The sequence below is a fragment of the Xenopus laevis genome, chromosome 6S (genome assembly GCF_017654675.1).
Source record: "Xenopus laevis strain J_2021 chromosome 6S, Xenopus_laevis_v10.1, whole genome shotgun sequence".
In the NCBI taxonomy this organism is placed as follows: domain Eukaryota; kingdom Metazoa; phylum Chordata; class Amphibia; order Anura; family Pipidae; genus Xenopus; species Xenopus laevis.
In genome coordinates, this window is record NC_054382.1 from 124,346,917 (window position 1) to 124,373,982 (window position 27,066).

A 27,066-nucleotide genomic window follows, 5' to 3' on the forward strand; every position below is an offset into this window, starting at 1 on the left:
CTATTTATGGATGTCCTATTTAACCCCCATCCTCCTGTACTGAGGCTGATGGGGAAAAGAAACACAGCTGCTGCAGGATACCTTGGGGATGCAAAGTTGTCAAGCAAACTCATAGGTGAGCCCCATTGAAAGGGCGTAACTCCACGCGGCAGAGATGTGGGTAACAGCTCCATCTCACAAAAGGTTCTGTGGCAGCTGCCAGCTCTCTAAACATATCAACTGCCTGCTTATGAATGGGCACAGTATTAAGATTAGTCCTCTTAGCCTTTGGGGAACATCATTCAAACAAAGCACAGGATTGTCGGTAAATGGGTGTGTGATTCTTGCACTTGCCTGCATTAATCAAAGTTGGTCATTTCATCAATCATCTCAAATCCATTCCGTAATATTCTTTTTTTCATCCCTGTAAATAACCGTGACTCCTGACATGATTGATGCTGGAACATACCCGATTTTAAAGGGCACTGATTTACTATTGTGCATATGGCTACAGAGTTGCTTATGACAGCAGCTTGCCCAGTCAGTGTGCCATCGACAGTCTATTTTGTTCTAATTAGAGCGTTGCTGAAAGCTCCGCTAATGTCTCCTTTGTTCTGACAGGAGTAATGGATACGTTTGGCATCACTGTGCAGAAGAGGGCATCAGAGTTGGAGCAAATGGCTGAGGTTCTGATAATTGGAGAACAGCTAAGGTCGGTTTTGGGGGGTATTTATCCTGCACTGATTGTGACTACAATATTGGATTATTATTATTAGCCAGCATTATTATATGCCTGTCCATTTATATAGATGCATACCTGTAATAGCTGTGTGCTTGGAAATATATGCACAAGGTTTAAACCTGACACTGCCTGCAGCTCAGTTTCTAGCCCAAAGAGCTTACATTTTCAATAGACAATATACTTTTTACATAAATGATATTGTATCTGTGAGGCCTGGTGTTTAGAGTGATCGGCTTATTGGAATTTTAATGACAACATACCATGTATAGTCTTGGCTGTACTATGCTATATATAGTAGAAAGGGGCATATGCTGGATTATCGCATGGGCGAATAACACTCCTTTAACTCCTTCTTACAATACTTGTTCTGCAAATGCTTCAGCATACTCCTGCCTTCTATAAACAGGTTATCCTTACACAACGTTAAACACAATGTTAAACAAAACTGGCCTACTGAGTGCAGCAAATGGAAGAGACTTTATAGATTGGTTGAACGTATGAGAAGTTAAATCTCACAGTGCACAGTTTTATCAGCCCTTGCTTTGTTTCAATGGTTGTATTTCAGGTTCCTGTAACTCACCTTATAATTATTACTCCTGTATGCAGGTGTATGAGGAAATATGGTTCATTGATCGCTACAAATGGAAAAACCAATAGAGCTCCTGAAAAATAAGGAGTTACTTTTATGTCACATGGCTGCTACATGTATTCCTTGCTGCAAAAAAGTCGCCTCTTGTAACTTTAAAGGAGAAAGAAAGGTATTTGTATTGCCTAATTTTTGGCACCCCCAAGGGATTGCACTTACTTACCTGAAACCTGGGTTGGTGCTCCTATCAGCAGAAACCTGCACTGGCCCAGGGTTCTTCCAGCGAGCACCACGGAGCGTTCGGTTTTAACGAAGAAGTTCTACTGTGCATGCATCTGCCCCAGGAAATTTAAAGAAAGAAGAAGAAGAAGGAAGCTGATTGCTCCGTGGTTCTCACTGGAAGAACCCCAGGCTGGTGCAGTTTTCTCCTGATAAGAGCACTGTCCCGGGGTGTCAGGTAAGTAGATACTGGGGGTGCCTAACTTTTGGCACTCCCAAGTACAAATGTCTTTCCTTCTTCTTTAAGTGCCTAATTTCCATGTTTTAACCCCGAAATTTGGCTCTGCTAGCGCTCATTGCACTAGCGATGCTCCCTCCGCCCATTTTGATGTGCTTCGATGCTGATTTTTAAGGTGGAGTAGGAGAGGGGGTGGCAGCATTGGGGCTGCTGCCAACTGAGATAGCAGCCCCAATGCTGCCACCCCCTCTCCTACTGGATCGCCCCTGTTTATAAAGTGTTGTGCTTACATTCTAAAGTTCCTATTACACACATGGGCCATGGAACAGTTTCAGTGGGCAGAAATAGAAGTGTGCTTGTTAGATGCACTGATAAGAAGTAGAGATGACAGCGAGGCTCTTTCCTTTCTCATTCTTCCCTTGTGAGCCCCTATGATGGACATGGGCTCATGAGAGGTTTCAGTTTGGTTTCCTGATGAAAAACTCTGCAGTCTGCAGATGTGTTAACAGATTTAAGGGTAACGATGGTTAACACTCATTAAAAAAAAAATATCAGGCATGTCAGATTTCAAATGGCATTAATAATTTAATTTCTGCTTGCAGTTTGAACTGGATACTAACAAGAAAGGGAGTGTTAGAGCTCAGCAATGCTGCTGAGTTCTAACACCTCAAAGCCAAAGAAGAATGGTGTTTGTCTGCTCAAAGCTGTTATATGCATTTGTGGGAATTAATGCATGCATCTTCTTTGATAAATGTTTTAATTAGTTAAAACATGGGGAAAGTATCAAACAGCAACTAATCCTTCATGATTCCAGAGCTGAATATTTGATAAATGTGCCCCCATACAAGGATGGTGTCATCTCTGCTCACAGTATTGGAGCAACAAGGCACCTCCACTGAGCTTCCCAGATCGTATATTCCTGCCATGCAGACCGACCCCTTAGTTTTTGTGTGGGGGGGGGCATGGAAAGGGTGACTGCTTTTGTGGTGTCCCATCACAAGCTTGGGCTGGTAAGCCAGGCAAGAAATTCTTGACTTGGACAAAGACAAGTGGTCCATTGCACTCACCCATAATCAATATGCTTAGGACATTAAAACATTCTGGGCATTGAGCTACCAAAAATCCCGCTCCCCTTTTAAACAAGCAGGGATTGTTTGTCTATATGTTGCAATATATTCAAGCTGGGCAGTTCCACCAAAGTCATCCCTGGTCTGTCCAGTCCTACACTACTTTCATGTGATTCATTAGAAGAATGAAACCCTCCTGCAACTGGGGGCTCCATTCACCCCCCCCCTCCACTGGCCCCCCTCCCTGTTCCCCCCCAATGGTGTTATACTGGAATGGGTTTCCCCTTTGGTGACACTGACCTGTATATGCAGAATAGCTCAGCGTAGCTCAGGGTTGCCATGTTCATTGGCTTCGGTATCTTCCTGATCCACTTCTTTCTTTTTGGTAATTTATAGAGCTTTCAGGCTCAAACTGTTAAAAGGGTGTTTGCTTTAGCTAATTGTGGTTTCGCCAGCAGAAAATATACTATTGGCAAGAGAAGCCACTTCAGCTCAAAAAAAAAACATTGTTTGTTTAATGAACAGCGGATAACTTCCAGGAACTGCAAAAACACAAGGGGAGTGATGTGGGAGTACTCAGGGCCAATTAAAGCATAAGTAAAGCATAATTGCTACTGATCTGACCATAATTGCTTCTTGTGAGGATTACTCACCCTAGTGGGCCGGCGGGGACGCCCGCTGCGTTCTCGGCGGGGACGCCCGCCACGCCGGTCTTCCTCCTCTGATGTGCCGATTCCTAAGGGTGCACGCGGCGCACCTCCTCCCAGTAATGACGCAAGGGCGCGAAATTTAAACATATTTAAAGGCGCAAAGTGTATTTTATCATTGCCCGTTATAGGTTTCCTCATTGTGAGTTCCTGGTGCCTCTGTGCTATCTAAACTTCTGTATTCTGCGATCTGATACTCTGTTGTGACCCCCTGCCTGCTACTGACGATCCTGACTTCTGAATCCTGACCCCTGCCTGATAACCGACTCCGCTGTATCTGTATCCCTTTTTTTTCTCTGATTGATCTCCTGGTTTGACCCTTGCCTGCCTGACTCAGTTTGTACTCTGCCTGCCCCGACCGGCCTGATCTAACTATGCTTTCTGTCTACGCCTTTTACCGTGACCGTCTGCCCAAAAGACTTTGCTTTACCATCGTGCACCTTTGCTCACTCAGAACCCCTCGCTTGGCACCTCTCTCAATAAGACCTGGCGGCATCCGATTAGCCGAGGGCTCCTCCTGAGGTGAAAGGCGGCTGTTAAAGGTGGAAGCTGAGAACAGGGTGCTTAGCATTGGTTCTGAATTTATGGTGCTGACGGTGACATTATAATGGGCCAGAATGGAAGACGAAGATCACGCTGCCACTTCTCCTTCTACCACTGAAGTGCTCCTCACTACTCTGCTACAACGAATGGAGGATCAATAGCGGAAGCAAGACTATCTGATGCAAGGCTTTTATAACCTGACTCGCAGACTGAACACTATGCAACAGATGCTAAGTCCAGTAGTTTCACCTCCTGTTGCTGTTCTAGTGGGTTCTCATGCCGTGATGGGTAATATTCATAAACCCCATGAACCCAAAATTTCTTTCCCTGAAAAATTTTGTGGGGATAGAACCACATTTTTTGTGTCTCAGGAGGCATGCAAACTATACCTGAGTTTTTTCCCTCACTCCTTTACAAACCTCACATTTCCTCCCCAGTAGTAATGGCCCTCTTACAGGGTGACCCTCAAATTTGGGCCCTAAGATTATCCTCCTCTGACCCTACCCATTGTACACTTGAAACCTTCTTTAACACCATGGCGATACTTTACGATGACCCAGATCGTGCATCATCTGACAATACCGCGATTCGTAAATTACGCCAGGGAAAATGGGATGCAGAGGTGTATTGCACTGAGTTCCGCCGGTGGGCTGTAGAAACTGGTTGGAACGACATGGCTTTTCATTGCCAATTCCGGATAGGGCTCTCTGATACTGTCAAGGACAGCATAGTAAACTCCCCTCTATCTACTAATTTGGATGATCTAATGTCTCTTGCCATCCAAGTAGATAGAAGACAGAGGGAGAGAAGGGGTGAGAAGGGTACTTCCTTTCCTACTGGGTTTGCTAATGTTAATCCATCTAACCCCTCTGTGCCTCTACCTCAGGAGGAACCCATGCAATTGGGCATAACTCATCTAACTCCTGAGGAAAAGGCCCGCAGGCAGTCTCAGGGTCTGTGTATTTACTGTTGGGAAAAGGGTCATTTTCTTAACCAGTGTCCTAAGAGGCCGGGAAACGTCAAAGCCTAAATGGAGAAGGGGAGCTCCATTTGGTTCAAGAAGTTTCCTCTCCCCAATTTTCCTCTAGGATCATGGTATCTGTTAATTTAACCTGGCGTATGGGCTCAGTTAAGGTTTCGCCTTTTGTGGATTCTGGGGCAGTGGGGAATTTCGTGGATGCTGCCTTCGCAGTAAGATCTAATATTCCTCTACCTCCTTTAATTCCTCCCATGAGAATCTTAGCCGTTGACAAAAGCCCTTTGGGGTCAGGTCTGGTAACCAGGAAAACTGAAGCTTTTGTCCATGTGCACTAACAACCTGCACTCTGAGGAGTTACCTTTCTTTGTTATTGAAGGTTCTTTTTCTCCTCTCATTTTAGGTTTACCTTGGTTACAGGTACATAACCCACATATTGATTGGGTAACTGGGGGAATTCTTCAATGGGGTCAAAAATGTAAGGGCTCTTGCATAAGTGTTCCTCAATTGGTGGCAGTCATGTCTCTAGAGGGGTTACCCGCGGCTTATTCTGATTTTTCTGACGTATTTTCTAAAAGAGCTGCAGAAACCTTACCCCCACATAGGCGCTATGACTGCCCAATTGACCTCATTCCTGGGTATACTCCCTCTAGAGGTAGAACTTCTCCTCTTTCTTTGCCCGAAGCCCAAGCAATGAAAGAGTACATCAAGAAAACCTCGAAAGAGGCTTCATTAGGCCTTCTAGTTCTCCTGCTGGTGCAGGTTTTTTTTTCGTGGGCAAGAAGGATGGAGGTCTTCTCCCATGTATCGACTATAGAGGTCTTTATAAAATTCGTTATCCCCTTCCGCTGATTTCTGAACTATTTGATCAGGTAAAGAATGCTACTATTTATTCCAAACTTGACCTTAGAGGTGCATATAACCTCATCCGTATCAGGGAAGGGGATGAGTGGAAACGGCCTGTAACACCAGGGATGGCCACTACGAATATTTACTGATGCCATTTGGTCTTTGCAACACCCCCGAAGTTTTCCAGGAATTTGTCATTGACATCTTCCGGGATCTGCTGGGGTTATATGTAGTGATATATCTTGACGATATTCTAATTTTTTTCTCTAACTTGAGTGACCATCAAAAACATGTGTGGGAGGTGTTGCTCAGGTTAAGGAAGAATAATTTATTTGCGAAGCTTGAGAAATGCACCTTTGAGGTTTCTTGTGTCCAATTTTTGGGGTTTAATATCTCCAGTAACCAAAAAGGGTGCAGATCCAAGTATGTGGCCTCTCGAGGCTATTCAAGCTTTTGAATTTCTTAAAAAATAATTTGTGTCTGCCCCCATTCTCCGTCACCCTGATACTACTCTTCCTTTTATTGTAGAGGTTGATTTGCCTGTAGTGATAATTCAAATTGAGCACCTTGCTTGTTTGGATATTTTGCTTGGATGGTGGCCTACATGGACTACACCACTTGGTAAGCACAAAATGCTTTGGATAGTTGTAATAACTTCAGTATAACTTGACTTGGTTTTTACTTTTTTATTGTCTATGCAGTCAGTAAGATAGTGCTTTCTGCACTATGTAAGATCTGACACCTACAATCCTTTCTATGTGAAGTTCTAGTGGTTTTTATTTTTGCTGCTGGTGGAAGATTAGAGCTCTGAAGTAATATAAATAAATAAATACAAAAAAAAATAAAATATATATATATATCCAGAACCAAAGCGAGCACTCTCAGGTCTTATTAGTCCAATAAAAGTGTTTTTATTTAACAAACAGAAGCTGACGTTTTGGCTAGCACTCCAGCCTTTCTCAAAGTGAAAAAACTTAACAACAACCAAACACTTTTCAACCCACAGAGGTGGGAAAAGGGAAGTGTTGACATCACTATGGGGGGAATTCACAAAAGTGTCGGGAACGAAAAAATGTCTTTAAAATGTCGTAAAAAGTGTCGTAGCAACAGCCGACAAATTCACAGAGCATTTCTCCGCCAATTTTCCGACATGTGCGACACTTTTGAATTAGTGTCGTTAAAAGTGGGCGTGGTTTTTTCGGCGCCACTTTTCCCGCCATTTTTATGAATTACTCGTAAACTCATTTTTTTTACCGACAATTTTTCAGACACTTTAGGCTCTCCAAAATGAAAATGTCAGACAAATTGTCGTTTAAAAAGTCTTGGTAAATGTCGTTTGTACGATGAAAAGATATACGACATTTTAGAAAATTGTCAGACTTACGAGACATTCAGAGATGGTAACATCTGCCTTTGTGAATTTGCCGTTCATACGACATTTTACAAATTTGTCGACCGCCACTTCTGGGTTACTTTTTTTACCGACACTTTTGTGAATTCCCCCCTAAGTGTCAGTAGTGAGGGGGAAGGGAACTCAATAATGTGCAGGGTTAATTAAGTGCCCAAAGTACCAGAAACATGTATCACTAGCATATTGTGCATACCTAAGCAACAGTAGCGATAGCAACAAAGTGTACTTAGTAAAGTTTACATAGTAACATAGTAATATAGTAAGTAAGGTTGAAAAAAGACACATGTCCATCGAGTTCAACCTTTTTTTTTTTTTTATTAACTACCTATCTGCCAGTTGATCCAGAGGAAGGCAAAAAACCCATCTGAAGCCTCTCCAATTTGCCTTAGAGGGGGAAAAATTCCTTCCTGACTCCAAAATGGCAATCGGACTAGTCCTTGGATCAACTTGGACTATGAGCTATTTCCCATAACCCTGTATTCCCTTACTTGCTAAAAAGCCATCCAACCCCTTCTTAAAGCTATCTAATGTATCAGCCTGTACAACTGATTCAGGGAGACAATTCCACATCTTCACAGCTCTCACTGTAAAAAACCCCTTCCGAATATTTAATTGTTCAATTAAATCAGAGAATGGTTACATTTCAAAAAAAGGTTACATGTTATCATCAAAACTTCAAGGTTCAAAGTCATATGTGGTTATAGCAATGTCATATTAAGCAATATCGTTCAATCGAAATTGTAATTAAATGTATACAGGCTATGAGTACTTCTACTGAGTCTCTGGGGGGTCAACTGTGTTAAAGGGCATGTAAAGTCTAAAATAGAATAAGGCTAGAAATGCTGTATACTAAATATAAACATGTACTTACTGCACCACAAGCCTAATCAAACAAATAATTTATGCTTTCAAAGTTGGCTACAGGGGGTCACCATCTTGTAACTTTGTTATACATCTTTGCAAGACTAAGGGGCAGATTTACTATGGGTCGAATATCGAGGGTTAATTAACCCTCGATATTCGACTAGGAACTAAAATCGGTCGAATTCGAATATCGAATTCGAACGATTTAGCGCAAATCCTGCGATCGATCGATTGAAAGATTATTCGTTCGATCGAACGATTAAATCCTTCGAATCGAGGCCCAAAAAACACTTCGAAATTCGAAGTTTTTTTAATTCGAATCCTTCATTCGAGCTTAGTAAATCTGCCCCTAAGACTGTGCACATGCTCAGTGTGGTCTGGGCTGCTTAGGGATCGTCATAAACAAAGCTGCTTGAGTTCTGCATGGCTGGGAAGTAAGGCGGGGGCTCCTCCTGCTGTACATAAGTATGATTGTTTCCCTGCTCAGCAGTTAGGGACCGTCTGACAATTCCTCTCCACAGCAGCAAATGTAGGGAGAATTTCACTGCATACAGTCAGGTTTCTTATAAAAACTGTACACATTTTTTAACTGAAGTATATTGGAGATAGGTTTCTTTTTCATTAAAAAAAGTAAAAATGGGATTTTATTTTTTTGCATTTACATGCCCTTTAACATAGAGAAGGTAAATATACCGACCCACTTGGAGGGGATCTTTAGAACCAAAGGTAGGAGTCATAAAATGCTGGTCAGATGGGAAGGTTTGTGTGCTGCTAACAATCGCATGCAGTATTGGAGACATTTGTCAGGACAGCCGTATCATCTCATCAGTGCATACTGGAAGTGAAAAGTAGGCGTTGGCTGTATTGGCCAATCACATCCCTCGTGTCCGAAGGGGTGTGTACAATACTTGCTCATGCATGTGTTGTTAGTCATCCGGATCGTAGTAACCAAAGCTTGAGACCTACACTTAACTGCGCAATTGTAAAACTTAGTAGGGTTGTTAGTTCACCCTGATGAAGATTCCTGTATGGAATCGAAACATTGATCCACCAATAAACCTCTGAATGATTTGATCTCCTGTCTAAGCCTGATTCATTATGGAGTGCCATCATCGATGGTGTTATTTGAAATTTTAAAGACTCATACCCTTCTTCCAGTTTCAGAATGTGAATGCTTTGCAACCTTGCCAAAAGAGCGGATCTTATATTGTATGGCCACCTTTAGATTCCCTTAATGCTGCATTCTTGTCTCTCCGAACTCTAGTGCTGACTCATACAGACTTTGATATTGCGAAATCTTACCCGAGGAGAAACAGGAATTACCGAGTCGGAACCAAAAGGGGAAACCCGAGAACTGTGGTTACACTATTACCTAATATTGAATTATTGGTCTACTTTATGGAGAAAGTTGTACTGTACTGGAATAGATGTCCGTGAGTAGTATACAGTATAGATCATACTGTTTGTATATGTAATAGATACAGTTTTAATAATAATAATGGAAAATTGCAGTTGAGCTCTAAATGCACATAATGAAAGCAACTGTACAGATGGTAACACTCAAACACGGATGTTTCCTGGTATCAGAACAATACTAGGATTGTCTCATCGCTCTCACTGTAAAATATTCAATTCAGCTGAGCTCATGCTGGAAAATGTCTTGTTTTATGGTAATTATGTTGGGTGTCTCGAAACTCTTCAGCTGTTGGGAACTACAGTTCCCACTGTCCTTGGCCACCTGCATAGATGGAGCAATGGAGCCCTGGGATGATGGCCTGGCATGAAACAGCTGCACCGGAAGGGACAATTATAGAGAAGGGCTCATTGATCACAGGGAAAGAATCAAAACCGGAAAGGAATCATAAGCAAACCCCCCTCTGCAACTGTGGGATCAAAACCAAGGCAAGTAAACCAAAGACAGTTTTGTTCTCTACTTGCGCATCACTGGTTGTTTATGTAACAGGTGCATGTGACTTATAAAGCATAAGAAGATGTATTGCACCCTTCCAGAACTTCACAATTACCTTTTGACACTATAATTATACAGAATGCAAGAACTTGTGAGTGTCTTGAATTTAGAGACCCAAATAACCCAAACTACCTTGGGTTTGGTCAGCCTTGTTGTTCAAGCTCTAGGGATTCATAAAGAATCTCACCTTTGTGACTTGTGCTAGTGCAGTGGTTGTTAGAATTTTTGTCAACATTTGGCCAGTGAAATCCTTAGCTAATAAAAACCATTCAACCATAGTACCGTGAATATCTAGGAAGCAACTCACTCAAAAGCTTCCTGAGGAATCGAAAGGAGCAAATAAGCATTAGGCCTTTTCCTAACTGACCTTTAATGTTTACTCCCAGTCTAGATTATAGGCCTACCTGGGTGCCTCAAAATTTGAGAATCAATGCCATATTAGGTTTAGAAAAAATTGTATGTTGGAGGAGGTTTACCACTATAGAAGTTAGAAATTCCCTTCCGCTGTTATTCTATCTGCAATTAATCTCTAGTTTTATTCTTCCCTTTTTCTTAGCTAAGTGGGGCTTTATCCATAATCCTTTCACTTGTCCTTACCCTAATCTTATTTTTATTAGGTTTGCTTTAACTGTATTGATGTGTTTTGGGTAAGAAGGAAAAAAAGTTCCTGTTCACGTGGATTTTTCTAAAAGGGCTTTGGTGATACAGGTATGGGACTGCAATCCAGAATGCTTGGGACCAGGGGTTTTCTGGATAACCGATCTTTCCATAATTTGGATCTTCATACCTTGTCTACTATAAAATCATTGTAAACATTAAATATAACAACCATATAACAATTAAGGCCCTCTGTGGCTACATACAATGTTGCCAATGCATCAGCTTCAGATTAACCCCCAGATAACCAGTTCAGCTTGTGAACACATTAAGTATGTTAAAATATAACCTTTAATTTAAATTACTTAAAAGATACGCTGCCCTATAAACATACAATTCACAGCCTTTGTGAGTAGTGTTGGACAATGTCCATAAAAAACACACAGTTTAGGGCTCTTACTCACGAGCAGTTGTAGCTGTGCTCCTCTGCCGTTTTTCTACGTTCAGCCGCAGGGGAGCGCAGGAATAGACGCAATAAAATTTTTTCCAATGGATCTGTATTCACACAGGCGCGTGTAGGCACCGAACGCAGGAAAAATGCAGCATGTTGCATCTCAACCTGCGTTCGGCACACTCCTTTGTGAGTACAGCCCCATTGGAAAAAATGTAATGCGTCTATTCCTGCGCTCCACTGCGGCTGAACGCAGAAAAACGGAATGCAGGGGAGCGCAGCTACAACCGCTCGTGAGTAAGAGCCCTTAAAAACACAATGGGGGGAATTCACAAAAGTGTCGGGAACGAAAAAATGTCTTTAAAATGTAGAAAGTGTCATAGCAACAGCCGACAAATTCACAGAGCATTTCTCCGCCAATTTTCCGACATGTACGACACTTTTGAATTAGTGTCGTTAAAAGTGGGCGTGGCTTTTTCTGCACCACTTTTCCCGTCATTTTTATGAATTTCTCGTCAACTAATTTTTTTTACCGACAATTTTTCAGACACTTTAGGCTCTCCAAAATGAAAATGTCAGTCAAATTGTCTTTTAAAAAGTCTTGGTAAATGTCGTTTGTACGATGAAAAGATATACGACATTTTAGAAAATTGAAAGACTTACGAGACATTCTGAGATGGTAACATCTGCCTTTGTGAATTTGCCGTTCGTAAGACATTTTACAAATTTGTCTACCGCCACTTCTGGGTTACTTATTTTACCGACACTTTTGTGAATTCCCTCCACAGGTGGTGTAATTAGTCTTTAACAGCTAGCCACAATTCAGATAGTAACACTGATTACTAGAGCTTATGCCCCGGAAGAAGTCGTGAGAACGGTGAAACGCGTTGGGTGGCATAGGTGGACAGTGGGCGACTAGTACTGATGTGCGGGCCGACCCGATACCCGCGGGTGGTGGTCGGGTGCTGGTTGAGCTCTTCTCCTGCTCTCCCCGACGCCACCTTCAAATGCTGGCTTCCGGGTTCCGGTTTTATAGTCTTGCGTCTGCTCGCTCGCCTTTGTGACATCATTGTCGGGCGGGTCTATAAAAGGACCCCGGAAGCGCGGGTGCGGGCTGGTGCAGGGCGGGTTTAGGGTCGTTTGTCAGGAAAACCCTGACCCGCATATCACTAATGTCTAGCTCCCACTCAGTCCCTACGTAGACTACATAGCTTTGATCAGTTGACACATTTTTTAAAGGTCTTTTACTGAACATGCGGCTGGGAGAGTAATAGTTCAACACCCTCTAGTAATCAGTGTTAGGGCTCTTACTGACGAGCGTTTTTACCTGCGCTCCCCTGCGTTCCGTTTTTCTGCGTTCAGCTGCAGGGGAGCGCAGGAATAGACGCATTACATTTTTTCCAATGGGGCTGTACTCACACAGGCGCGTGTAGGCACCAAACGCAGGTTGAGACGCAACATGCTGCATTTTTCCTGCGTTCGGCACCTACATGCGCCTGTGTGAGTACAGCCCCATTGGAAAAAATGTAATGCGTCTATTCCTGCGCTCCCCTGCGGCTGAACGCAGAAAAACGGAACGCAGGGGAGCGCAGGTAAAAACGCTCGTGAGTAAAAGCCCTTACTATCTAGCTACTTTTTAACCACTTAAATGTGGCTAGCTGTTAAAGACTACCACCTGTCCACTCTATGTGTTTTTAAACTGTATGTTTTTTTATGGACATTGTCCAACACTACTCATAAAGGCTGTTTGTAGTGAATTGTATATTTATAGGGAAGCGTATCTTTTAAGTAATTTAAATTAAAGTTTATATTTTAACATACTTAATGTGTTCACAAGCTGAACTGGTTATCTGGGGGTTAATCTGAAGCTGATGCATTGGCAACATTGTATGTAGCCACAGAGGGCCTTAATTGTTACATGGTGGTTATATTATAATTAACTTGCAGCTTCTGACACAGTAACAGAATTCTTATGCTTTCTTGTTGTAGAAACATTAAATAAACCCAACAGGCTGGGGTTGCTTCCAAGGATTAATTATATCTTAGTTGGGATCAACTACAAGCTACTGTTTTATTATTACAGAGAAAAAGGAAATAATTTTTTAAAAAATTGGATAAAATTGAGTCTAAGGGAGATAGCCTTTTCATAATTCGGAACTCTTTGATTAACAGATTTCCGGTTAACATGAATTTGTTGCTGTTTTTTTTTTTTTTGGCTCTTATTTTTCAACAGTTTCTCTAATTTTTTGTCAAAGAGATACGGGACAGAGTCACTTATCACTAGGGATGCATCGAATACACTATTTTGGATTTGGCCAAACCCCCGAATCCTTCGCAAAAGATTCGGCTGAATACCGAACCAACTCCTAATTTGCATATGCAAATTAGTGGTGGGAATGAGAAAACATTTTTTACTTTTGTGACAAAGAGTCAAGCTATTTCCCTCACCACCCTAAATTGCATATGCAAATTAGGATTCGGATTTGGTTCGGCCGAATCCGAATCCTGCTGAAAAAGGCCGAATCCCGAACCGAATCCAGGATTTGGTGCATCCCTACTCATTACTACTGATATGAAATGAAAATATCTCTTCAATATATGCCGTATACAGCATAACATTAAATGGTATTTAAAGAAACAAGAAATTAGAGTGACTCGATGCAGCTTCTGCAGTTTAAATTGGTTGGTTAATGGAGCAAATTTTAATGAATGCTCAAGATTAAAAAATTCTCTACGGTGGCCTTGGCAACCAAAAAGAGATCAACTTTGAGAGTTTAATGTTATTGCTCTTGTTATTTTTGTTCTCAGGCCGTCTCCTATTTATCTTTCATTGTAACTTCCAGGTGGTTAAGTAAGCCCTAGCAACCAGGCAGCATTTTGAAATTCCAAGCCTGAGACTTGTAAACCAAAAAAATTTTAAATATTTCAAGAACCACAAAGATCAACAATGAAAACTGTGTGCCAACTGTCTTAGAATACTGCTGTCTATACAATATGAAAAGTTCATTTTAAATTAAAATACCCCTTTAACTTATTTTCAGCCAAGGATGCACAATGGTTAGCGCTGTTGCCTTCCAATTGCTGGGGTCTTGGGTTTGATTCTAGCCGGGGCACTGTCTGTTCCATCCTTTACTCCAAAACCATACTGGCAGGTTAAATCAGTCAAAAATACAAGGCTGAATTTGAATTGTTATTCAAAATTATAATATGCACATTGGTTCTTTTTTAATTGATATTTCCTAAGGGGACCACAGCCAATATCTTTTTTTTTTGTGTTTAACTGTTATATGTTGTGTAAGCAGCCACAGAAAGAATGAAACCTGCCAAATACATCCAAATACATCCTGTCTCCAAGAGCCTTAAGTACAGTAGAGGCGAGGGCAACAGTAATTGGCATGTTAGGAAACAATGTAAGAACGGAAACACAAGATAAATAAAGACTGGCACCTTTGCCCTGGGAGGGGAGGCACAGAATGTTTTGCTAGAATAGTGTGTGCATATTCTTATGAACAGTGAAACAAGCCACGGCCTCTTTCTCCTAATTATACTGCAAAAATACTCTGTGAAGTTTTAGGCTGCTCACTTCTATGGGAAGAAGGGAGGTATGTGCCTCTGGTGCAGATGAGGGGTGAAAAATAACATGCAATGGGTAGAAGCAAACATCAAGCAAGCAATACTTGGAACAGCGATGGCTCAGCATATGAACAATGCCGGGGGGGCTGTGGAAACAGAGGTGGGTCTTTAAGGCAGGGGCTGATGCTGTATGGACAGGAACAGGGTGATGAGGGCGAATAGGCAGGCATGAACAGGTCTAGAACAGCACAGGACGGTGCAGGCAAAGAGACAGGAGCAGGACTGGAACAGGAACAAGAGCAGGACTGGAGCCAGAACAGGTGCAGGAACAGACAAGTCAAGGGCCAGAGCTAGGGAACCATAGCCACAGTTCTCAAGTTAGGCCAATACTATGTTAACTATGTAACTAAGAGCAGGACTGGAGCCGGAACAGGCGCAAGAACAGACAAGACAAGGCAAGGGCCAGAACTAGGGAACCAGAGCTACAGTGTTCAAGTTAGGCCAATACTCAGGCCCTGGTGGTGAGGGCTGGCCTTATATATGGCAGGGTCAGCCCTGATTGGCTGACCCCAACTCACCAGTAAGGATGCTGGAGAAGAGCAAATGAGAACTTGGTGGCTGCTCTCCTGGTCCAGTGATTAAGGCGAGCAGCTAATAACCATGAGGTCCCAGGATCAAACCCCAGCAGAACCTGAGAGCCGCTTGGCTAAGTATTGCTTTGGGCACCTTTACTGCTTGATCAGGATCTGGCTTACTTTTTTGTTGTGTTTTTAAAGAGTCATCCTCATGGGGCATGTTAAGCTCAAGACGCACATGCATCCTCAATCCTCAGGGGTGCCCTTGAGAAAGAGTAGGACTCTCCACCATGCTTTGTATTGCATTAGGGTAAACACAGGGGTTGCCTGGGGTCAAACAAGACACTGAACACTGCCAGAAAGACAGTTCTTCCACTAACGCTACACCAATGAAACACTTCTCTTTCATGTAGCTCCTTCTCATATCTAAATGCATCATACCTGGTATACAAGAGGAGCTCTCTAATGATATGTTTAGCACCTACCTCCTCTACATTAGTTAACAGGGACTCTGTGCTATTCACCTCTGTGCTATGTCTCCTTATTTATATTTTCCTATTTAGTGCCACAAGCAAGTTTATCTATAAACATGAGCCAGTTTGGATCTTGATACAACTGGAACTTTGCCTTGGAGCTCTGATTATTCTGTGTCTAATGGCATGTTGTATATAAACATTACCTGTGCCTGGGGGTTAATCCAGTTCAGTTCCATATGACGTGCTTAATTATTTTAGTTTTTTCCCTTACTGGATGGAAGTGCTGGTTGTAATATACATTATGCTGAAGCGAAATGCTCAGAGATTGTTAAGGGTTAGTGCAATGGGGCAGTATTACTGCACACCTGGTGCATGGCCATAGTCATGTTTTAGGTTCATACTGGGAGATATTGTCAGTCGTTTTGGAAACATGTTTCCGTGCATGGGTCCAAGTGAAATGGATTCTAAAGAAATCACGCATGTTCAACCAAAGTAATCCTGTTTTTGATTTAGCAACCAGTGTGTGTATAGCCATATTAGACAAGGATCTGTCTGTTCGTCATCAAGCTTTGCCCTGCATTATAGACACTAGAAAGTGTGTGGTCCTCCAGTCTTATTCAACAACATCTCCCAGGATCTCATGGTTAACATAATCATTGGATTGTAATCTTGCCCCCAAACATAAAATATAGTAAATAACTGGGCAACTATATCAAAACACTTAGACCCCCATTGACCTAGAAAATTCTGGAGCTCTATAGTTTGGGGTTTGCTGGATGGACAACTCTCCAGTATTGTCAGATATAATACTCCAGGATGTTTAACCATAAAAGGCACAAGGCTGCAGACGAAGGTGCGACAAAGTGACTTGTCCTGTTCTTCTGTATATATCCTGTCTGTGTATATGTAGACATAGACAGGGAGTGCTCGAGTTACATACACCCGACTTACAGTATATATATATATATGTATATGGAAATCCATTGTCCAAAATGCTCTGAATTATGGGAATATTGTCTCCCACAGACTTCACATATTACATTTTTCTCTGTAATAATAAAACAGTAGCCTGTACTTGATTCCAACTAAGATATAATTTATCCTTTTTGGTGGGAAGACAATTCTAATGGGTTTATTTCATGTTTAAATGATTTTTAGCAGACTTAGAGAAGGAAAGTCGTTTAGCATTTGGGGTGCGAAATGTTAGGCACTCCCAAGTGATTGTATTGACTTACCTGAAACTCTGGGCTGGTGCTCAGCAGAAAACTGCACCCACTCAGGGTTATACCAGCGAAAACCACGGAGCGATCCTCTTACCGCTTCTTCTGGCTGACTTTTGGCCAGATATCAATGGGGAAAGCTTGTTGGAGGGCTGCATACACTGCCCAATAAGCTGCCAACATAATCTTATATTGGTCGGTGTATCGCCACCTTTATTGTTAGTGTGGGTTTTTATTTTCTTACAGATGTTTCCCTTTGTTTATCCAGGGTGATTGCACGTGGCATAACTGTGTACAAATTTACCTTACTTAGCATGTAAATTCTTTGTAGTGATGTACTTTATCCTCACAGGTTAACCTTGTTGTTAATGGGTCACGCAGCACTTGCATTCTCTGCAGATTTCTGCTTAGTACAGGGAAATACAGTGATTTCTGGTATCTCTCTGAACAGGCTAAAGCAAACTTAGCAACATTGGTCACCAGTTTTTCTTTTGCATAGTTTTTTAATTATAAAAATCCCCTTCTTTTTCTGACTCTTTCCAGCTTTCAAATAGGGGTCTAAAAAAACACATACTCTGTAAGGCCATATCTCCCAACATTTGAAAAATGGAAGTAGGGACAAAAAGTTTTACTGTGAAAATTTTTAGCCATGCCCATTTTATGGCCACACCCCTAATGACCATGCCTATTTTACAAAATTCGGCAGGTTATGAAAGTTTGAACACATCTCTGGGAGTTTTAGTGCAATGTTTTTTGTGTATGTGTAACAGTTTTGCTAATGAAAGTGAATTGCCCTTTAAGATGCTAATCTCAGTTCTCCCAAGAGACCTGCTTATCTTAAATAGTTAAATTTATATCTTTGCTTATCTTAATTGTTACACATGTATCTAAGTGCAGCTGGTGGCTGCTATTGGCTCTCTGCCAAAAAGGCTCTTATTTTGTATAATTTTCTCGAGTCAGTGCAGGAGATCAAAGAGAAAGTCGGACATTTCAGTAAGAAACCCGGGACTGCGGGCTAAGCTGTCAAAATTGGGACTGTCCCGTAGAAAAGTTGGGAGGTATGGGAAGGCTACAAATGTATTGTTATCTCTACTTTGTATTACTCATCTTTCTATTCAGGTCCTCTCCTATTATATTCCAGTCTCTTATTCAAATCAGTGAATGGTTGCTAGGGTAATTTGGACCCCAGCATCAGCTAAATAACTCCAAAACCACAAATAATAAGAAATGAAAGCCATTTGCAAAGTGTCTCAGAATATCACCCTCTACATACATCATACAAAAAGTTTATTTAAAGGCGACCAACCCCTTTAGCAGCTATTGGAATACAATAGGAGTGTTATGGGATGAGATAAGCAAGGAGCTAGCCTGAGAAAAATATATTAAACATGTCTAAATCATTGCCCCTGCCCATATAGCTATATCACGTTCAGGCTTAAAATAATAATCCAAGTTTTGTATATAGTAAGTGAAAATAGTGTATGTGTCTGAGGAAATCACGCCTAGTTCTGAACACAATCCTCCATCCATTTCTGTACTCAAACCCAAACAATGAAAATCTTGTTGCACATTTTCTATTCCCTCTTACAGTATATAAGGAGCTTTTATTTAGGCTCAACCTCAAGGCTACGTCTCAAGGTCACTATATAAAAGACATATGTTATTTTTAGCTATGTGCTGTATAAGACACATAAGTAGCCGCACATTGACTTACATGAAGTTGAACTGAGCACCGAATGCAGAATTTACCAACGGGTGATTGCCCTTCCCAGAGACTATTATCCCACTGTTACTATAGGCAAAATCTCTCCCTACTATACCTGCTATCCCACAGTCACACTCCCTTCCCAGAGACTATTATCCCACTGTTACTATAGGCACCATCTCTCCCTACTATACCTGTTATCCCACAGTCACACTCCCTTCCCAGAGACTATTATCCACTGTTACTATAGGCACCATCTCTCCCTACTATACCTGCTATCCCACAGTCACACTCCCTTCCCAGAGACTATTATCCCACTGTTACTATAGGCACCATCTCTCCCTACTATACCTGTTATCCCACAGTCACACTCCCTTCCCAGAGACTATTATCCACTGTTACTATAGGCACCATCTCTCCCTACTATACCTGCTATCCCACAGTCACACTCCCTTCCCAGAGACTATTATCCCACTGTTACTATAGACACCATCTCTCCCTACTATACCTGCTATCCCACAGTCACACTCCGTTCCCAGAGACTATTATCCCACTGTTACTATAGGCACCCTCTCTCCCTACTATACCTGCTATCCCACAGTCACACTCCCTTCCCAGAGACTATTATCCCACTGTTACTATAGACACCATCTCTCCCTACTATACCTGCTATCCCACAGTCACACTCCCTTCCCAGAGACTATTATCCACTGTTACTATAGGCACCATATCTCCTTACTATACCTGCTATCCCACAGCCTCAATACCCTATCTCCACTGCTAGTATAGGATCTATCTCTCAGGCTGTGATTAAGAGTTAAATATGTAGAGCATTACTGAACTTTCTGACAATGTTCTTATCTATAATTGCTGTTCAGTGAGGCCCCACTTTGCATGGAGATGGGACAGTAGCCTCAACTTGAACCCTCCCAAAGAGGAATCTGCTGATGAATGGGGAATAGGACTGATAGAGGCAGCACAGTATCACAGTAGTTAAAACATTCCCACCCTTATTTTTCTTACAGATACACTAAAAACACACTACCCCCATGCTCATAAGAAGGAGGGAGTATTAAAATTACTTTAAAATAAGATTTCTCCCTCTTACAAATGCTGCACAGCATGTGCCCAAGTGATACTTCTCCCTGACTGGGGTTGAGATAACAGATTTATGTGCTAGCTACAGGTAATGCTCCCTGGAGTTACAGATAAATAAGACGTTTTTATGCTGGAGCGCCTATATCTGCCTACATGGCCCTGCCCTACATTATTTCTAAATAATATGTATCATTAAGAGAAGCTCAAGCCTACTTATTAACATCCATGTGCAGGCTATTTACATGTTATTTATGCCTCCTGGGCTTGTATTTTTTCAGCACTATTAAGACTCATATTAAATAAACATGGATGGTATAAGCAACCCAACTGGTTTCTACAACAAGTCATATTCATGGAGTTGATACTGTATTTATCCTGCCATGAATTCCCAGAGGTATTATAAATTCATTGAATTTATTCTGCAGTGTATCTGAGGGTGGGAATTATTGAATTATCTGGCCATGTGTTCTGGGTATTATACATGTAATATGCCCTGGGATTCTCTTTAGAATTTTGTGTATTCACTTTCCTAAACACCATGTCTGTGTCCAATCTGTTGTGTTGGTCTGTGGTTAGCGTTGCAACCTGGCCAGTATACAAATTTACCAACAACATAGTTGCCAATAAATTTTAAATATCCTTAGCTGGACCACCTTTCTAAGCCTTTGACCCACCCAGATCTTGCCTTTTGCCATCAGGATCTCCTCCCGGTCCATCTTCTAGCTCTCCATTGCATCCATTGCTCTGTCCCCTTTGACGACACTTGTCCATCATCACTACCCCATTTACATCATGACATGCCCACTTTCTTCACCACCCCCCAGCCAGCCAGTAAAAAAGAATAACAAAAGTGGCAACCTCATCTATGGTTGACTGTGCCCAAAATATTTTGGGTACTCTTCTTCGTCCATTTAAGGCTAGGGCCAGACATAGCGAAATCAGCCTGCTGAAATCCACTAGCCGATTTCAGCCCCTGCCCACTAGCTGAATCCTATTCTGTGTCGGCTCTGGCAAGAACGCTCTTGGCGAATTTCGGCAAAGAAATGCAAAACGTTGCATTTTGGGCCAAATCCGCTGAGGGTTTTAGCGCTGGAGCCAACACAAGGCTTTCGAATATGAACAAAGAAGAGTATTAAGATACCGGTCGGGGGCTGAAATCGGCTAGTGGATTTCAACAGGCTGATTTCAGCTCATCTGGCCATAGCCTTAGGGTAACAGTCACTGACAGGCCAAGTTTTGCTGGTACCCACAACACCCCACCAGCTGATACCTACAACACCTCACCAGAACCACAACCCCACTACTGCCCACTCATCCCTGTGCCAGTCACTTGCTTACTTACCCCCTGCCCATTGGCCACTTGCTCATTTCTCTGCATTGGTCCACCATTTGTGCATGCCCCATCCAGAACCCCCAACCTAGGCAATGATGCCTCTGCTGCCTACCCTCAGTTTTGGCCTCTGTAGCAGTTTGAAATCACTGATGACTGAGGTCTCCTACATTTTCCGATGGTTTCTAAAATTACACACCAACTTGTATTTGAGCAGGGTTGGTGCAAAACATATTTAAGAGGAGGACATGCACGCAAGTGTACTGTTTGCAGGCAAAGCCCTGATTTAACAGAGATTTTATTGGCTGTACAAATATCCATTAACACTACTGTTTAACCAGTTTGTATAATTAGGTATTAACAGGTGCATTTAATTGTGATCTTTGCTCTGAACAGAGACCACAGTATAATGGCTGCTGATGTAATTGTTCCAGATGACTTAAGATAGCAAACCTCTTTCCGTTGGGCTGTTCAATCTAGTTTGTATGTGCTGAGTGCTGTTGGGACACCTTCCTAATATTCCAGTGCTAGCAGCTTCGCTAAATGTTTAATCCATTGCACAAAGCAAGCAACAATGATTTAGTAGAGCATCATGTTGAGCCGATTTTTCATGGTGTCCCTGGGAGTGAGATGGTTTGGAGCTATAGTAGTGTACTGTTAGAAATAAAAACAGAAACGATTTATTCTGCTAAGTAGATGGGAATGGGAACCATGCTCTCTATATATGATATTGCATACACCTTGTTTGGAGCATCAACAACAACCAGTGGTGTAACTAGAGTGCGCCGGTCCCTCCTGCAAAAAAAATCATCAGAGGGGCCTGGCACACTCCAATCCCCATCCTCCTGCCCACTTCCAGTCCCACCCATGCCCAGTCCTCGCCCCAACCCACTGCCGACTTACCTCTCCTTTTCTTGCCGCAGGTAAAAGAGTGGCTGGGGAGGAGGGTTTTTTCCTCTATAGTTACTCCACTGCCTACAACTATGCTCACCCTCCGCTTGACATATAGAAACTCTTTAATGGTGGTGCCCATTTGAAAGTTGTGTGCCAGTTACTCAACTTCAGTAGTGTGGCTGCTTTGCATGGTGTGCCACGTAATAAATGCCACCTAATAAATGCTACCTTTTCAAACTCACCTTTTCAAACTCTTTGCCTGATTTATGGCTATGAAATGGGTCAATCATGTTACATTTCTCCTTAGATCCTTTTGGTGCTTGTCTATTTGATATGAACCAGATTTTGTGCTTCACGGGAGTCTCTTCCATTCATCTGTCCCACAGTGTCGTATTTATTCAGTCTTATATCAACCTCTTCTATAGTATCTGGTAGAATTAAGTCAAAGACAACTGGACATTTAGAGTTTTTCTTGAAAATTATTCACCATTCATCTGAACCCTACCACTTCATTTGAAATGAAGAAGCCACTTGGATGAGTGGTGAAACATTTTCAAGAAAAACTCTAAAGTCCAGTTGCCTTCGACTTAATTCTACTAGATACTGTATATATCATGACATGGATAAATGAGAATCTTCATAGACAACCTCTTCTATACAATGATATTCAAGCATAGGCAAATACTGGTTGAAATCTGGGCAATATTTGCCAACTGACTCAACATGTCTCCACTCATGGACAAGCAACGTAACTTTCCATTCAGGAATTGTTTAGAATCAGAGTTTGAAAAGCTATGTCTGTAAATCTGATTGCACCAAACCTTTTTTATGTTTACTGCCCAAATAGACTTTCTAGGCCAAAATAATGGATTTATTAGAGTATTAACTTTATTAGCTAGTTTTGTGCCCCTAATTTAGAGCCCAGACCTGCAACACACAGTAGAAAAACCAGAATAACTCTAGCATATAGATATAACAGATATCTGCTAAACTATTGAGTTGGGAAAGTCTAATGATCAAGATGAGAATTATACAAAGTATGTAACCAGTCCACAACTAGATCAAATCCATATTAGTGACCATGAGTGCCTGATCTAAGGTTGATGTGAAGAAGAGGTCAATCAAATGCATTTTGACTGCTGATAAATGATTTTTTGGGCCACCAGAAGCCATATCTTTGCCAGTACATCTCTAAGACCATGATACTTGTTGTAACTGGCCAAACTGAACAGTAAGAAAAATACTAAACAGATTCAACTAGATTAAGTCAGTTCTGGAACAGGAATTGCTGGTGGAACCGAAAATAAATTGGCTTTTGTGCTCCCACTGGCTGTGATTGATCGTGTTTCCAGGAGCCTGCCAGGTGTTGCTTTACTTATTAGCCACAAAACTGCTTTTTATCTTTGGACCTGATAACTCTTGTTTGGATAGTACTGCAAAGTGCAAATAGGACTTAACAAGAGCCATATGGTTCCAATAAACGTGCTTTTCATGGGATGTAGACTAAAAAGAAAAAAAAAAAAAACTCTGTGGAAATGGTCCAAATGCGATTATGAATGTTGTGCTTCTACCTTACCCGAAACTTAAAAATAACTTTGATTTGCAAGCAGTGGAAAGATTCCGGATAAGAATGAATGTTTCTCATAAGTTACTAGAGATTTATCTTTAGCCTTGTTAATATCAAGGAAATAAAGTACAAACTGTATCAGTTTATGATTAATATTGTTGATTATTGATACTTTAAAGAATTTAAAGGAAGACATCATATAAATTGCTTCCTCTATAAATAATGCCATTTGCTTAGTTTAGAATAAAGGCCCAATGCTCTGTCACCTTGTTTTACAGGAGAAACTTTCCATACAGTTATTTACTAAAGGCCATTTTTATGCCTCCAAACATTTTATTTGAACACATTTCTGTGGCTTTTATGTGTTATTACAGTTTTTCTAAGGAAGGTTAATTGCCCCTTAGTTCCTGTGTGCTCTTAATGTTCTGATCTTTGTTCCTTGACTGTAGCCTGTCCCTGACATCTGCTACTTCGCTGCCAGTACCAACCTCTGCCCTTTTACCGACTATTCTTCGCATCCTGATTTTGTACTGTTTTACTGTTGGTTCTGACCTTAGCCTGTGACCCTGACTACTTCTCTAATTCCTCATTTTGTACTGCACTGCCCAATTGGTATAGACCTGACCTGACCCTCGACTATGTTCCTTGTTCCCCATCCTTGTTGTACACATTCAGTTCCCTTGTCTGCCCAGAACTCTTCCCCTTGTCCTCTCACTTTAAAGGACAAGGAAAGTAAAACTAAATATGTAGGCTAGAAATGTTGTACATTATGTTTTGGGCATCTGTACCAGCCCAAGGCAACCACATCCCTTTAGCAGTAAAGATTTGTGTCTCCAAAGATGCCCCAGTAGCTCCCCATCTTCTTTTATGCTGATTCGCTGCACATGCTCTGTGCTGCTGTCACTTACTGAGCTTAGGGAGCCACTCACAATAAACAGTACACATAGAATAGAAATGTCACAATATAAGGCTGATTAGTAATTAATACAGATAATTACTACATGGCAGCACAGAAACCAGTGCAATTAGCATCAGAATTTAATAATCAGCAAACCTGTAGCATCAGCTTATATTACAGGGAAGCTCATTTTCTGCTGGATAATTAGTGACGAGCCCTAAGCTTAGCTTCTCAACAGCCAATCAGAGCCCACTGAGCATGTGAGTGTCACAGACACTTTCCAAGATGGTGACCCCCTGTGACAAGTTTGAAGTCCTGGATCATTGCTGCTATTGAGAGGCTGAAACTTTAGCCTCGTGCAATAAGCTCAGTATATAAAACATGGCATTTTTAGCCCTATTCGTTTTTAGTGTTTAGTTCTCCTTTAAGACCTGGCGGCATCCGAGTAGCAGAGGGCTCCTCCCGAAGAGAAAGGTGGCTTTTATAGACGGAAGAGTGATCCGAGACTTGGAGTTTGTTTTGGGCTTTGGGATACCTTATGTTATAATTGGTTATATGGTAGATCTTTTGTACTCCCTGATGGTATTTCTAAATAGGTGGCGGGCACCTGTGAGTTAGAGCAAAACACTCTTTCCTGTTATCTACCCTCAACTCAATTGTCTATATAGTTCATCACAATTGGTGAGTGACCTATAATACCACTCTCCCTGAATTGTCTACCATCTTGCTCCTACACTTAAGGTGGATGGGGCTGCCGACCAATATCTGTACAAAAATCGTCCAGATATTTTCAGACTTGATCAGTTAGATGGGTGACAGTTGTCATTTGACGTGGCTCTTGCCAGATGTGTCTTCATAGAGTTGCAGTATGATAGGATTGTTGGCCATTGTGTGGATCCACGCTCTCCTAATTTTGTTTCATTTTGTCTCCTCTTCCTCATAGACTGTTAGCTTGCAAACTGGGACCCTCATTCATTTAATCAGGATCTCTCATAGCTCCTAACATGGTCCCAGACACATTAAACCTTGTTGTATCAGACACTATACTGTGGTTCCAGGAGTAGCCAGTAGAGAAAATAAATGTTCACCCATAGTTGGCTACTGTCCACTGCTTGGGGCCCCATAGGACTGGCAGCTACGCAATTCAGAGTAAAATTTCTCCTTTTATTAGTGAATCCACACAAAGCCAAGAATTCAGTGTGTTTTGCACTTCAGCCAGATATTCTCGTTCCAGTAGGTGCTGTTAGTCCAATCAAGCATGCCATAATCTGAATGAAGTCCTGCCATTTGGAAAATTAGCAAACCAGCAGAAAAGCTGTACAGATCTACTGTTTATTGCACCGAACAAACTGTTTCAGAATTCCTGGCTGCAAATCAGCTCTTCATGCCACAAATTTGTGGCTCATAGATAAAATATACCTTAAGGGGGGATGCCAGTTTCTCTCTAGCTCTTTAAATTCTCTGCACTGCTCTTTCTGACTCATGAAACTATGTAGCAGAAGTCAGCTGATCAAGAGACTTGAAGGAAAACTGACTTTTACAACTCCTCAGCATTAAAATGTACAAACAACTTTAAAACTGTTTAAAATATTTAATGAATGTTTATTGTAACGGATACTGGAGATTGCGGAGTCTGGAGCAGCTTTTCAAGTTTATTATACTGTATTAGAAAATTGCTTAGAAACTTTTCCCCCCGTTTAATCATTGCTGAATGTCGCTGCAAGCAAATCACAGTTGTAGAAATGTGGACATCTCCCTTTACAGTTATTTATTAATTAAAGGGCATGTAAAGGCAAAAAAATAATATCCCATTTTTACTTTCTTTAATGAAAAAGAAAATGTGTATCCTTTTTTTATAAGAAACCTGACTGTATGCAGTGAAATTCTCCCTTCATTTACTGCTGTGGATAGGAATTGTCAGATGGTCCCTAACTGCTGAGCAGGGAAACAATCATACTTATGAACAGCAGGGGGAGCCCCCGCCTTACTTCCCAGCCATGCAGAACTCAAGCAGTTTTGTTTATGATGATCCCTAAGCAGCCCAGACCACACTGAGCATGTGCACAGTCTTAGTCTTGCAAAGATGTTTAACAAAGTTACAAGATGGTGACCCCCTGTAGCCAACTTTGAAAGCATAAATTATTTGTTTGATTAGGCTTGTGGTGCAGTAAGTTCATGTTTATATTTAGTATACAAAATACAGCATTTCTAGCCTTATTCTATTTTAGACTTTACATGCCCTTTAAAACATTGTCTAATCTTTATGTAGCATGTAAACTGCTGAGAACATAACAGGACCATGGAGGGAATGATTTCCCATACTCTGAATAAAGCTCTAATACATGTGTCTACATTATTTATGGTTATTCTTTGTTTTTTTTTTGTTTTTAGAGAGAGAAGCCTCTATGGGATTCAGCTTGGCTCCCTCTATGGCTGTCCCCAACCTTTTTTTTAACCCTGAGCCACATTCAATTGTAAAAAGAGTTGGGGACAATACAAGAACGAAGAAAGTCCCTGGGGGTGCCAAGCAAG

General features: G+C 41.5%; 1 protein-coding gene across 1 annotated transcript in view; it reads left to right on the forward strand.

Moving 5' to 3' along the window:
* The window catches only part of deptor.S (DEP domain containing MTOR interacting protein S homeolog), a 76,517-nt gene that overhangs the window by 2,591 nt on the left and 46,860 nt on the right, over positions 1-27,066 (forward strand). Inside the window, exon 2 of the mRNA XM_018223922.2 lies at positions 601-691. Within this exon, the coding sequence (XP_018079411.1) occupies positions 606-691 (86 nt within the window). The 5' untranslated portion in view covers positions 601-605. The remainder of the gene's footprint in view (positions 1-600; positions 692-27,066) is intronic.